We start from the raw sequence: 12,441 nt of genomic DNA, 5'->3' as shown, positions 1-12,441 counted from the left end.
TATAACCCATTCAGCTGACTTTATTTAACATATTTAAATAGAAAAAAAACTAGGTATCTTTCATAATACAACCTGTAAATGTCCTGTTTGAAATTAATAGAAATGTTATATTGTTTCAATCAAAATAAAGTTTAAAACATTGTAAACAAAATACTGAAACACCACACATTGCCACATGTATAAAGAAAAACTGCCAACTAATATAAGACCAAGAAATCAGAACATTTATTTATATAAAAATCCAAAGAAACCCAGAATAAATATGTCAAATTACTGTTCTGCATAAAGATTATGCATTGTTAATATCCTTGAAGTCCATTATAAACTTTTTGTACTGATCCATGCTTCAAAAGCTGTTTCACACCTAAAATACAAAAACAAATTATTTAGAATATAAATAAATACAGCACCATAACTGAGTAGCACCAATGTAAAAATAAACATACATACTTTGTTATCTTAAGTAATGAAAAAGTTTTTGATGGATAAACAGGCACGAAGCAAAAATGTAAACTTGTCTAATGCAGGCCATAGATGGGTCGAAAATCGGCCGATTTTTCGGCCGAAAATAAAATCGGCCGATTTTCGGATCGTTAGTGGGCTATTTGTTTGGCCATTTTTCGGGATTTTGGCCTTTTTTTTTGGTAAAGTTGGAAAAAAAATCGGCCGATCGGCCAATTTTCGCGGCATTAATGGGCTAATCGGCCGATTTTTTACCGATAAAAAATCTGCGCATGAGCAGTGACCTGCAAGAGGAAGACAAAAAGAAGAAGAGGGAGGAGGGAAGGAGAAGGAGAAGAAGAAGGAGGAGAAGAAAAAGGAGGAGAAGAAGAAGAAGGAGGAGAAGGAGAAGGAGAAGAAGGAGAAGGAGAAGGAGAAGAAGGAGAAGGAGAAGAAGAAGAGGATGAGGATGAAGAAGAAGAAGAAGAGGATGAAGAAGAGGATGAGGATGCAGAAGAAGAGGATGAGGATGAAGAGGATGAGGATGAAGAGGATGAGGATGAAGAGGATGAGGATGAAGAAGAAGAGGATGAAGAAGAAGAGGATGAAGAAGAAGAGGATGAGGATGAAGAGGATGAGGATGAAGAAGAAGAAGAGGATGAGGATGAAGAGGATGAAGAAGAAGAGGATGAGGATGAAGAGGATGAGGATGAAGAGGATGAAGAAGAAGATGAGGATGAAGAAGAAGAAGAGGATGAGGATGAAGAGAATGAGGATGAAGAGGATGAGGATGATGAAGAAGAAGAGGATGAGGATGAAGAGGATGAAGAAGAAGAGGATGAAGAGGATGAAGAAGAAGAAGAAGAGGATGAAGAGGATGAAGAAGAAGAGGATGAGGATGAAGAGGATGAAGAAGAAGAGGATGAAGAAGAAGAAGAGGATGAGGATGAAGAAGAAGAAGAGGATGAGGATGAAGAAGAAGAAGAAGAGGATAAAGAGGATGAAGAAGAGGATGAGGAAGAGGAAGAGGAAGAAGAATGAAAATAAGAGGAATTCCAGTCCAGCAAAAAGTGTCTCTGCAGAGAGCTCCGCTATTTCTTTGACAGTTCCTTGACATTTACAGCGGTTGCAACATTGTATCTATTTGTTTCCGAATAAAAACATCTGTATCCTAAATGGAAACAAATAGATACAATGTTGCAACCGCTGTAAATGTCAAGGAACTGTTAGAGAACTGTCAGAAATAGCAGAGCTCTCTGCAGGGACACTTTTTGCTGGCTGTAGACGGGATGAAAATCGGCCGATTTTTTTTACCATTGTTGGTAACATCGGCCACTTGAACGACCGATTGTTCGTTTTTTTAAAAGAAAAATCGGCCGATTTTCGACCCATCTATGGCCTGCATTAGTCCAACACAAGTAATACAGGTGTGGTGAGGGCTGAAGTGATTAACAAAAATGGGAAAATCAATTCTTAAATCTAATCCCTTATAGATCATAATTTTATGACTTGAATCTTTAACTTTTCAAAACAAAAGCAGGTATAAGTAAAAAAGCAGATGGGAAACCAAAAATCACAAGGGAAAATATATTGATTTTTGATCAGATTTGACACGCACAGGTTTTATTACCCACTGTTATTTTTTTACAAATGAATGCATCCATAATTCTCTTTTGTCCGACATGCTGGGTTTTCTAAGTCCAACAATTGCTGCTCACTTATTATCTGTTTTTTCAACCAGAAATTGCATACGGAACCAAAAAAGAATGCAAGTCTCCTTCTGACTCAAATCAGCTTTGTGTGTTCTCAGAAATGGTCAATAACTGGATATCAACCTGCATTTTCACTAGAGAGAAGGCATACACTAGAGAATGATGACCAGCCTCAGCTAGATCCCGCACCCCAGGTGGTGGGATTAGCATACAGCCAGCACTGGTTAGAATACAAGCAGCCCTGGAGGATCACACTTCAATGTATGCCCTACACTGCTACTGTTCCAATAATTTTAAACTTTTTTTAAAGCTCTCAAGGCAGTCTGTGTATGTTTTTTCTTTGCAAAGCTACATCTAATGAAATCCATTGACCACAAACAATAGATTTGTATTTGTATCATCTGCAGACAATTAAATTATTTTACTAGGTAAGCAAACAACATAAATCACAAAACTATCAAATCCAACTGGGAAAAACACAATGATGTTAAAATCCAGAGCTAGACTTATTGGGTTACTATTTTCATGGGTTTTCCAGGACAGCACATGAGAGACAGGCACCGCCTCAGACAGGAATAGACAATGTAATCACCAAATACACTTTTGTAGGGAAGTCCTTCTGCCGAATTTGTCAGTATTAAAGCTGATCTACAGCTTTAATGTCACTTTTGTTGGCCCAAAACAAACTATTTCTAAAATTAACAGGTGCCCCTGCTGTTATCTAAAGCACAACATATACAACAGGAAAATAATTAAACAAGGGGAGAAACCTGCTGTCCTGGAAGACTCACAGAAAAAGAGTTACCAGTAAGTGTAACTGTGGATTTCCCAAATCATCTTCAAGGACAACGCATGAGAGGATTAGATGAGAATTTATGAGATCAGAGAGAAACAATAGACCAGAGAACTGTCCTCCCTCAGGACTGACCATGAATATTACAACTATGCTGGATTCAGGTATATGAACTTCTCAACAGAGTGATATAAAGCAAAGGCAGGAGACAAACTGCAGAGAAAAGTCTATTTCATATTGAAAACAAAACATTAGTGAGGCCTTGGTTAATTAAGTACAAGACATACACAATCCCCCATAAGTCTTCATGGCTCAACATAAAAGGGTAATTAAGGTATTTACTAAGCCATTATTCAGCTCCATTATTACATACAGTTATGCATATTTATTTATCATATTCAGAATATGTTCATAATTCCTGCATTTTTATTAAAGAAAACCCTTTAAGCATTCTTGAGTGCAAGCTGAAATTGTATAGTCCACCAGAACACAAAATATGCGGACTTGGGTTTGAGTTGTGGTGGACATTTATGTTCATATTCTATATACTATAGAAAAGAAGGTCTGCTGCATAATAACCACTCACAACCTACATCACTATATATGAATGTCATGTAAGATGTGTTTTGTAAAATATCAAAAGTCCTCTGTCACCTGCACTGGGCAAAAAAAGAAGCCTACATACTCCAAATTGTGCACACAAGCGCCCACAGCAACTGAAAGGACCAAGCGGTAGGGTGCAGGTCTAATGGAATACATAAACTACCGTACTTAATGACACTATAAACCTTCCTACCGGCTTCTTGCGTTTTTCACCTGTAGAAGATGTGCACTGATCGTGTAGTTTCACGGTGTCATTTGTTGGCCTGTGCGCACAGACTATAGTTTAGTAAATATTCACATTCTGATGTCAGAAGTGCTTGTGTTCAAACATGAGTCATGCAGCATGGCCCTGCACAGGTTAATGCATGACCTCTGTCTGTAGTTTATGAACTAACACTTTCTATAGTGAAACTTACATATTCCACAATCTCTAGTCTCTCAATCTAGCACTTGTGCAGGTGCAGTAATTAGATCTGACACAGCCACAAACAGGCAGAGCATTCACAGGGATATCACCAAGCTGGAAGAGAGTATGTTTTCATTACATTACACTCCCATATTTGTGAAGCAACACAGTAAATGGTGAGGTATGGATTGGACACTGCATAACCTGTAACAAGAAGTTGCCTGTCCCTTTAGCGCATAGGGACATGGTAGACGAATGTATATATGGACATACGGGAATCAATCATCCATGACACTACAAACTGCAGCAACAACATTTGAGCCCATGCAAACAATACATGGAATATAACTACACCAATACCTTGTTAAAATAACCAATAAACATTTGAAAGTGTATGTGGCAAACTTGCTCATCCTTGTTGGAGCGGAGTTCCCCTTCAACTCTCTTTTTCTTGTTCTGTCTGTTTATTTGAGGCATTCCTCAGCCTCATTCCTACCCTCCTCCCTTCCTGAAATGCAAACTTATCTCCTGACAGATGGTGTGGGACAACCAGGCTAGGACATCTGAGATTGGAGCCAGGCTGTCTGCTGAGGTGTAACTTTTGTCACCCCAAACTATGTAAGCCCACTCATTATCAAACTGACCAGAGGAATTGCACATTCCTCAGGTCAACTGTATGGTTCATATCATGGGATATGAAGCTGGTAGTTAGTTTAGTTTCCCAATGACCACTCCCAAAATGTGTAGTCAGAGCCCCCCCTCCTCTTTGAGAGGGACTTTTAAAAAAGAAGAGACAAGCCTGGGAGTAGAACACACAGATCTAAAGAACCTTTCTGCTCTGCATCTTGGATTTGCAAACCCAGACATATGGGCAAGTAACTTAAGCCTGTAATCTTCTTCCTAATTATCTCTTTGCTGTGTCTTTATATATATATATATATATATATATATATATATATATATATATATTTTTTTTTTTTTTTTGTGACATCTCTTTGTAAATATTTTATTGCATCTGTCTGACGCTTTTAGTAATAAATCTTTCTGAAAGTGTTAAACTGTTTCTAGGCGCTTACTTGCAATTCACGAATTCCTGCCTTTTGAAGAGACGCTACTGTTTGTTATATCTCTGTATAGTAGGTCCGCGAGCCGTGCTATATAGATCAATATTTCAATCATTATAGTGTATATTTGATATAAGGAGTTTCCCAGTCTCCGACAAAAGTGGTGGTGGCAGTAGAGGGTTAGTTGCGTAATTAACCCAACCCAGTAACAAGCGCATTAAGGCTGCAGGCACAGATTGTAGACCATTAGCTGGGCAATCGCTGTGCAGGGTGCAGCTGAGTGTGGCCTTGTTACGCGCGTCACACCACGGTTTTAGATCGGCCGGTCCTTCGGTCACGAGTTTGGTGAGAAGGTCTGGGGTCTGACGCCGTGGGCGTGATGTATTACTGTTAGTCGCGGTCGTGCGATTGTCGCCTGTTGGTGGCGGCAACCGCGGGTCGTGGCAGTGTACAGTGCCTTTAAAGGAAGTGCTAGGCAGTACCGAAATTATAGCTGTGGGAAAGTATAGTGGTATTGATATGCATCATCCAAAAGTATACAAGTACAAAATATGTAATGTAAAGGGCTAAGTGTTGTAACATTCACTATCTGCAACCCTGCACAAAACAAGTGATGCACAGTAAGCACAAGAGACACTACATAAAATGTCCTAAACCTCAACATAAACTATTCGAACATTTGTACATGTCATGTAAGGTTTATACTGGATAAAACACTACAAAAAATGCAAAGGCACAACAAAATGCCATGTATAAGACTAACGCTTTTAACTTTTATAGAGACACACCAACCAACATGAATGTGCTGCAGGAAACTTCTGCTACCAAACACTATGCTGTGCCTGAATATTACAACATAAATTTACATCCTGAGCTGTAAAATAGATTATCCCATAGGTCATTTACAGTTATACAAGCATCCAAAGTTTAAGGCCCAGTAATTACTATATAGTTAAATAATTATTCTTATAAAAAAAAAAAAAAAAAAAAAAAACTCAAAACAAAATGACACCAGTTCATCCAGTTCTATCCACAAATTGCTGCTACTGTTCAACTACAAAAACTGAACTCCATTAAACAAGGGGTACTCGGTAGGGATGCTCTTTGCCTTGGCAATAGAGCCTCTGGCCATTATGAGCCGCAAATATGTTGACATAGTTGGATTCCACAGAATAAACATGGAGGAAAAGATATCCTTCTATGCCGATGACACCCTATTACTGTATATTTAGATGATACAGCTAACTCGCTGAAGACACTCATGGATCTTCTCAGTAGATTTGGGAGATACTCCAGTTTTTCCATTAATTGGAATAAATCTGCCCTTATGATCCTCGATCCACTAAATTTTCCCCTACCGGCTTCTGCCTCACAGATACTGGTCACTACGTCCTTTAAATACCTGGGGGTTATGGTCTCACCTGATCCTAATCAGTACCTACAACTAAATCTGGCTCCACTACTGGACAAGCACAAGGTAAAATGTAAGGTCTGGTGTAAGCTTCCCCTATCGGTGGTATGGTGGGTAAACCTGATCAAAATTAATTGGGCAACGCAGAACCTATACATTTTTCACAACTCCCCTATATACAGTGGGGCAAAAAGGTATTTAGTCAGCCACCAATTGTGCAAGTTCTCCTACTTAAAAAGATGAGAAAGGCCTGTAATTGGCATCATAGGTAGACCTCAACTATGAGAGACAAAATGAGAAAAAAAATCCAGACAATCACATTGGCTGATTTGGAAAGAATTTATTTGCAAATTATGGTGGATAATAAGTATTTGGTCAATATCAAAAGTTCATCTCAATACTTTGTTATATATCCTTTGTTGGCAATGACAGAGGTCAAACGTTTCCTGTAAGTCTTCACAAGGTTGGCACTCACTGTTGCTGGTATGTTGGCCCATTCCTCCATGCAGATCTCCTCTAGAGCAGTGGTGTTTTGGGGCTGTTGCTGGGCAACACGGACTTTCAACTCCCTCCAAAGGTTTGCTATGGGGTTGAGATCTGGAGACTGGCTAGGCCACTCCAGGACCTTGAAATGCTTCTTACGAAGCCACTTCTTCGTTGCCCGGGCGGTATTTTTGGGATCATTGTCATGTTGGAAGACCCAGCCACGTTTCATCTTCAATGCCCTTGCTGATGGAAGGAGGTTTGCACTCAAAATCTCATGATACATGGCCCCATTCATTCTGTCCTGTACATGGATCAGTCGTCCTGGTCCCTTTGCGGAGAAACAGCCCCAAAGCATGATGTTGCCACCCCCATGCTTCACAGTAGGTATGGTGTCCTTTGGATGCAACTCAACATTCTTTCTCCTCCAAACAGGACGAGTTGTGTTTCTACCAAACAGTTCTATTTTGGTTTCATCTGACCATATGACATTCTCCCAATCCTCTTCTGGATCATCCAAATGCTCTCTAGCAAACTTCAGATGGGCCCGACCATGTACTGGCTTAAGCAGGAGGACACGTCTGGCACTGCAGGATCTGAGTCGCTGGCGGCGTAGTGTGTTACTGATGGCAGCCTTAGTTACGTTGGTCCCAGCTCTCTGCATTTCATTCACCAGGTCCCCCCGTGTGGTCCTGGGATTTTTGCTCACCGTTCTTGTGATCATTTTGACCCCACGGGGTGAGATCTTGCGTGGAGCCCCAGATCGAGGGAGATTATCGGTGGTCTTGTATGTCTTCCATTTTCTAATTATTGCTCCCACAGTTGATTTGTTCACACCAAGCTGCTTGCCTATTGCAGATTCAGTCTTCCCAGCCTGGTGCAGGTCTACAATTTTGTTTCTGGTGTTCTTAGACAGCTCTTTGGTCTTCACCATAGTGGAGTTTGGAGTGTGACTGTTTGAGGTTGTGGACAGGTGTCTTTTATACTGATAAGTTCAAACAGGTGCCATTGATACAGGTAATGAGTGCAGGACAGAGGAGCCTCTTAAAGAAGAAGGTACAGGTTTGTGAGAGCCAGAAATCTTGCTTGTTTGTAGGTGACCAAATACTTATTTTCCACGATAATTTGCAAATAAATTCTTTCCAAATCAGCCAATGTGATTGTCTGGATTTTTTTTTCTCATTTTGTCTCTCATAGTTGAGGTCTACCTATGATGCCAATTACAGGCCTCTCATCTTTTTAAGTGGGAGAACTTGCACAATTGGTGGCTGACTAAATACTTTTTTGCCCCACTGTAGATAGCGAAGAGATGGCTCTCCCGAATAGACTCCCAATTTCAAGATTTAATATGGAAGAAACAACAGGCCAGAATCAGTTTGTTGACCTTACAATATGGTAAGGAAAGAGGGGGGCTAGCTGTCCCACATCCTAGAATGTATTATCTAACGGCACAGCTTCAGCAACTAACTGGATGGAGGCTCGTGAATCACTCCGACTCGGTGGCTAGACTGATTGCATTAACCAATTCAGTTCTGCTGGCACTCTCTCACTTAGAGATGGCTCTCCCTGCTCTCTCCTCCTTGTCCCACTGCTGTTCTCCTTCAAAAAGTATGGGATGCTGTAAAGACTACTCTAGGCATCAGTGGATTTCTAGACATTTTTCCCACTTGGGGTAATCCTGGGTATCCAGAATTAGCGAAAATGGAGGGCTTTCATGAGTGGAGGCAGAGAGGGATATATTTTCTTGACCAGTTGTTCTGGGACTCTACCACCATCAAGTCATTTGAACAATTAAAATTAGATTTCTCATTATCAAACAAACATTTTTATCAGTACTTACAACTCAGGAACGCGATACAAACCCAGCAACACACCGGTACGATGTGAAAATCTGCTTCTCCGCTCATTAAAGAAGTGCCCAGATCTAAAGTGAGGAGGCGTTGATCTCGAGAATAAAATCAGACTCTGCTGTCCACCATTCACGATCCCACCAACTTCGAAAGTAGGGCACAATGGCTGGCAGATGTAGGGGGAGATCGATGGGGAGCAGTGGGATCTAGCACCCGTGACATCCCTGTCGACATCACACAAACTCTCCCAACTGTTCATACCCCACAGGGCCTATCGAACCCTGGATAGGTTGTTCAGATGGGACAAAAGAGATACACCTTTATGCCCGCGTTGTCACTCCCACACAGGAGACCTTATCCAGATGATTTGGCGTTGTCCCAAACTTACTAAATATTGGGCGGAGGTGGTGCAAACTTTATCACTAGTTGCCCAATGTACTATTTCTCTGAATCCCCTAATATGTCTCCTAGATGCACTTGATGCAGAATTGTATCAGCCTGGAACATATATTATGATTACTCACTTGTTATACTTAGCCAGGAAACCTATTGCAAGACATTGGATGTCGCCTATGCCCCCAACCCAAAAACAATGAATAGAGTATGTCAACTCGCTATTGTTAAGGAAACAACTTACTTATAGACATCGCAAAAGCGTTGCACAAGTTCGAACTAGTTTGGCACAGCTGGTTGAATGTTACAGGCCTAGCTCCTCCGCAACTAGTAATGGACAGGGTTCTACAACTCTGAGGAATAAGAGTTAGGGATATTTGTCTTGTCATCCTCTTAGAATATTTCTCTTGATGACTGTTATATTTTCTGGTAACAGTAAGACTCAGAATGTCCCCATTACGACCAACACTCTAGTGGCATTACATTTACCCACCTTTTGTTTAGTTGATGGTTTCCTGAATTAATAGCAATGACAGAACTGTTACAACAAAAGAAAAAAAAAAAAAAAAAAAAAAAAAAAAAGGGATAATTTTTCACTCTGTAATGCATTGAATGCATTGATCCTGCTTCTTGAGAATATGGAGAATGTAATAGTCCATTACCACAGCAATATTGTAGAATATCCATTTCTTCTACTTCCTTTTAGTCAAAATGCTCTGTCAATTGAGTTATATAATTTTAATAAAAAGTTTGGATTTAAATAAAAAAAAACAAAACAACAAACTCACATGGTAGGTAACTGTAACACGGTAAAGACCTTTATGTCACAAGCACTGGTAGCACACCCAGAAGCGCCTGTAACTCACTGGAATTGAAAATACTTTGCATAACTCATTAATCTAATAGACATTAGTCATGAACATACCTGAAGTTCTGGCAGGTGTGTAAGCATACATGTCACATGCAGACATACAGCGACACCCAATGCATAAATAACACGAATAGCACAATAATGGTTTCTTCAAGTAATAAAATTAGGTCATAATGCCCTAGGCCTGAAAAAAGTAACCTGCGCAGAAGCTGAAGACATATAAGACAGACTTCCATTGTAGTTTAGGGATATGCTATATGCACTGAAATACATACACTATATTGCCAAAGTATTGGGATGCCTACCGTTACAGGCACATGAACTTTAATGTCATCTCAGTTTTAGCCCGTAGGGTTCAATATTGAGTTGGCCTACCCTTTGCAGCTATAACATCTTCAACTCTTCTAGGAAGGCTGTGCACAAGGTTTAGGAGTGTGTCTATGGGAATGTTTGACCATTTTTCCAGAAGCACATTTGTGAGGTCAGGCACTGATGTTGGATGAGAAAGGCCTGGCTTGCAGTCTCCACTCTAATTCATCCCAAAGGTGTTCTATTAGGTTGAGGTCAGGACTCTGTGCAGGCCAGTAAAGTTTTTCCACCCCAAACTCGCTCACCCATGTCTTTATGGACCTTGCTTTGCGCACTGGTGCACAGTCATGTAGATACAGGAAGGGGCCATCCCCAAACTGTTCCCACAAAGTTGGGAGCATGAAATTGTCCAAAATGTCTTGGTATGCTGATGCTTTAAGAGTTCCCTAAACTGGAACCAAGGGGCCAAGCCCAACCCCTGAAAAACAACACCACACCATAATCCCCCTCCACCAAACTTTACACTTGGCACAATGCAGTCAGGCAAGTACTGTTCTTCTGGCAACCGCCAAACCCAGACATGTCCATCGGATTGCCAGACAGAGAAGCGTGATTCGTCACTCCAGAGAACACATCTCCACTGTTCTATAGTCCAGTGGCGGCGTGTTTTACACCACTTCATTTGACAATTTGCATTGCACTTGGTGATGTAAACCTTGGATGCAGCTGCTTGGCCAAGGAAACCCATTCCATGAAGCTCTCTATGCACTGTTGTGCTAATCTGAAGGACACACAAAGTTTAGAGGTCTTTAGCTATTGGCTCTGCAGTTGGCCACATCTGTGCACTGTGTGCTTCAGCTTGCGCTGACCCTGCTCTGTCATTCTACATGGCCTACCACTTCATGGAGGAGTTGCTGCTATATATATACACACACACACACACACACACACACACACACACATATACATACATACATACATACACACACACATATATACACACACACACAAAAGTATAGGTGAAATTGCTGCAACCAACATCCAAGAGCAGGGGTCTCCAAACTTTTTAAATGAAGGGCCAGTTTACGGACCTTCATACTTTAGGGGGCCGGACTGTGGTCATCAGGAGTACAAGATGTCCCAACATCAGTGGGCATAAACAATCCCTCATCATTGGCGTCGTTGGAAGGAATTGTGCACCATCGTTGATTTCATTGGGAGGAGTTGTGCACCATCACTGGTGTCATTGGGAGGAGTTGTGCACCATCACTGGTGTCATTGGGAGGAACTGTGCCATTCACTGGTGACAGTGAATAAAATAGTGCCCCAAGGGTCAGATAAAAGCAAGCAAAGGGCCACATCTGGCTCCCGGGCTGCAGTTTGGAGACCACTGGCCTATAGGTTGTAACCAGTGCAGTCCAGAAGGACAAGCACCTGTGAGGTAAATACCCAGACATCAGTTCATTAAAGCATTAACTGGATTAATGGATTCTGTGAACATATTGTGGACTGGAAAAACACAGCAATATTGATCTAATATAAGCAATCACGCAAAGATAAGACACTTTTTCTTTCTGCATGCCGAGTGTCTCATAGTGTTCCTTAAAAGGTCATAAGGAAAGATTAAACCTTTAAGATTTAGTATCTATGTCCTGCATTCCTATTTCTGCTGGGGAATTAGCATGCTTACAAAAAAAGAAAAAAAAAAAAAAATCAACATTCACTATAAGAGATGCCTATCATCATGGGGAAGTGCTGCAACTATAGGAAAACTGGTGACAATGCCACATCCTTTCCCCAAGGAGGCAGACTCTGGGGAATGTCCTGGATCTCATCGATCACGGAGCCGAGGAGGGAGCTCCAGGCAACACCCTTACCCATCAAGAGGGTGGTCTAGGGGAACTTGAAAAAAAAAAAATAAACAGAAGTCACTGTTCACCTGTCCCAGAAACCAACAACCAGGGAGGTAAAGAGGAAAGATGATGAAGCGAGACCAAACTGCATGACCCTGAGCCCCATTCTCGGAGACATTTCCATCTATAGAAAGAAACACAACTGCGGACCAATTTGGCAGGACTTCCTTTAAAGTATTGTTTTTTGGCATG

General features: G+C 41.0%; 1 protein-coding gene across 1 annotated transcript in view; it reads right to left on the bottom strand.

Annotated features, from left to right (window-relative positions):
• Positions 1 to 203: 203 nt before the first annotated feature.
• The window catches only part of DNAJB11 (DnaJ heat shock protein family (Hsp40) member B11), a 33,918-nt gene continuing 21,680 nt past the window's right edge, over positions 204 to 12,441 (bottom strand). Inside the window, exon 10 of the mRNA XM_089684704.1 lies at positions 204 to 364. Coding sequence (XP_089540830.1) covers positions 300 to 364 — 65 coding nt within the window. The 3' untranslated portion in view covers positions 204 to 299. The remainder of the gene's footprint in view (positions 365 to 12,441) is intronic.

The sequence above is a fragment of the Staurois parvus genome, unplaced genomic scaffold, assembly GCF_062004578.1.
Source record: "Staurois parvus isolate SC_StPar_1 unplaced genomic scaffold, SC_StPar_1.0 ptg000353l, whole genome shotgun sequence".
Classification (NCBI taxonomy): Eukaryota; Metazoa; Chordata; class Amphibia; order Anura; family Ranidae; genus Staurois; species Staurois parvus.
Note: the sequence above shows the minus strand (reverse complement) of the source record. Positions and strands in the feature narration are given on the sequence as shown.